General features: G+C 43.3%; 1 protein-coding gene across 1 annotated transcript; it reads left to right on the top strand.

Annotated features, from left to right (window-relative positions):
* Window positions 1-125: 125 nt before the first annotated feature.
* On the top strand, window positions 126-560 carry LOTGIDRAFT_58834 (hypothetical protein; the record flags this gene model as incomplete). The annotated part of the gene is made up of 1 exon (XM_009064952.1): window positions 126-560. A coding segment is annotated over one exon (435 nt), but the record flags the coding sequence as incomplete, so codon positions are not given.
* Window positions 561-2,966: the final 2,406 nt, after the last annotated feature.

Here is a 2,966-nt window from a genome sequence, read left to right as displayed (position 1 = left end):
TGAGACGGTTAGTCCTCTTAGAAGTGACATCTGAGACGGTTAGTTCTCTTGAAATGACATCTGAGACGGTTAGTCAACTTGAAGTGACATCTGAGACGGTTAGTCAACTTGAAGTGACATCTGAGACGGTTAGTCAACTTGAAATGACATCTGAGACGGTTAGTCATCTAGAAATGACATCTGAGACGGTTAGTTCTCTTGAAATGACATCTGAGACGGTTAGTCAACTTGAATTGACATCTGAGACGGTTAGTCAACTTGAAGTGACATCTGAGACGGTTAGTCAACTTGAAATGACATCTGAGACGGTTAGTCAACTTGAAATGACATCTGAGACGGTTAGTTCTCTTGAAATGACATCTGAGACGGTTAGTCAACTTGAAATGACATCTGAGACGGTTAGTCATCTAGAAATGACATCTGAGACGGTTAGTTCTCTTGAAATGACATCTGAGACGGTTAGTCAACTTGAAGTGACATCTGAGACGGTTAGTCAACTTGAAATGACATCTGAGACGGTTAGTTCTCTTGAAGTGACATCTGAGACGGTTAGTTCTCTTGAAGTGGCACGACAGATGGGTAGTTCACTAGAAATGACATCTGAGACTGTTAGTCCACAAGAGGTGACATGTGAGACGGTTAGTCATCTAGAAATGGCACGACAGATGTGTAGTTCACTTGAAGTGGCATGTCGGATGGTTAGTCCACAAGAAGTGACATGTGAGACGGTTAGTCAACTTGAAATGACATCTGAGACGGGTAGTCCACTTGAAGTGACATCTGAGACGGGTCGTTCACTTGAAGTGACATCTTAGACGGGTCGTTCACTTGAAGTGACATCTGAGTCGGGTAGTCCACTAGAAATGACATGTGAGACGGTTAGTCCACTAGAAATGGCATCTTAGATGGTTAGTCGACTTTTTTCAGATTAGTATAGTAAACAGTAGGAAAAACACGAAACAAAATACCTAGCTCCGCATTTTGATGGGCGCTGTCTTGAAACAATACAATATCCTTAAATATTTTCGTGTGATGTATATCATATTTATAGTTTTTGATATACTCTTTCTTGATTATTTTCAGAGCCATCACATGATTCGGCCACAGAACCAGTTTGTGTTTAGTGATTTATTTTGTTCATTGACGCCCTAACATGGAACACAGCCTACCGTGCAACAACAACGAATGATCCAGAAGGAGTATCGAACTCGTATTCACGTCCATCTCATTGATTTTATCGACTTTTCTTTTTGATTTGATTGTAAATTATTTAAAATATTTCGATTGATTTTTTGAGTGGTACAAATGCTTCGCTGGGTGCCTATTTGGTTAATCTAATGGGTAATAGTGTTCACAGCTAACCGTCGAAATTTGAGTCTTAAAATCCATGTATATACAGAATAATCTGCATGACGACTCCCCTTTCCTTGAGACTCTTACCATATAGAACAGACATACATAGAAAAAGAAAGTGAAATTCCTAGTTTGAGATATTTTTGAAGATTCTACCATTGCACTGGAAATACCTTTTTATTAATGATTTTAACTGAAAAATTACTGAGAGCAGAACCCCCGCCCTCAAACCGTTCTCCACACCAAGCCTCCAAGTAGCTGGATTACAGGAGCACGCCACAACTCCCAGCGATTACTATGATGGATTTCAAGCGGGTCTCTCTCTCAACAGTCCTCGCAAATACGACTGAGAGGATTTGGCGGTAATCAAAACGAGAGTAGAACCCTGCCTAAAGAAAAAGTCCGCCTGGACCGGAAACGGCCACTTTCGGCATTATCCGTCCGCAATCAAATCTCTGGATAATGTCCATGAGCTGACAGAAATGGCCAACTCAGACACTGAAGATCCGAATCTCGGCCGAAAACAAACACAGTCGCCATACCCCAAGACGGAAGGATGCAAAGGGTTTCTGCAAATAACTGCCACTACGTTCCTATACAATCAAGTTTTGCAGAAACTAGCAGCCAGCCGCTTGTAAGCCGAAATAAAGGGCTGGGTTGACTAAACTGCTTAATTGTGGTCCGTTTTTATGGCTGAGATGAATTGACTCCCTTGGAAATGAAAAATAAGACTTTTGATTGATTTTCCTGGACCCAAATATTGAGATTTCAGAAAAAATTGAAGCGCTATTCACTTTCAGACGGCAAGAAGTATCAGGCAAATTTTAGAAAAATGGAATGGGTCCAATTATATCGGACAGGCTACCAACAGATGCCTATTCACGGGTGCGATCCCACTACTGCGCGACACGCGGACTTTTGCCTGCTGCGTTTCCGCCCTGGGCCGATTCGTCCCTCTTTAGACAACCTGGTAACTCTCGGCTCCCCGAGTGAGACCATATTGATGCCGGGCTTAGCGCGGACACCCGATCGACATAGCGCACCTGAGAGCAGAACCCCCGCCCTCAAACCGTTCTCCACACCAAGCCTCCAAGTAGCTGGATTACAGGAGCACGCCACAACTCCCAGCGATTACTATGATGGATTTCAAGTGGGTCTCTCTCCCAACAGTCCTCGCAAATACGACTGAGAGGATTTGGCGGTAATCAAAACGAGAGTAGAACCCTGCCTAAAGAAAAAGTCCGCCTGTTCCGGAAACGGCCACTTTCGGCATTATCTGTCCGCAATGAAATCTCTGGATAATGCCCATGAGCTGACAGAAATGGCCAACTCAGACACTGAAGATCCGAATCTCGGCCGAAAACAAACACAGTCGCCATACCCCAAGACGGAAGGATGCAAAGGGTTTCTGCAAATAACTGCCACTACGTTCCTATACAATCAAGTTTTGCAGAAACTAGCAGCCAGCCGCTTGTAAGCCGAAATAAAGGGCTGGGTTGACTAAACTGCTTAATTGTGGTCCGTTTTTATGGCTGAGATGACTTGACTCCCTTGGAAATGAAAAATAAGACTTTTGAGTGATTTTCCTGGACCCAAAAATTGAGATTTCAGAA

This window comes from Lottia gigantea, assembly GCF_000327385.1.
Source record: "Lottia gigantea unplaced genomic scaffold LOTGIsca_668, whole genome shotgun sequence".
Lineage (NCBI taxonomy): Eukaryota > Metazoa > Mollusca > Gastropoda > Lottiidae > Lottia > Lottia gigantea.
Note: the sequence above shows the minus strand (reverse complement) of the source record. Positions and strands in the feature narration are given on the sequence as shown.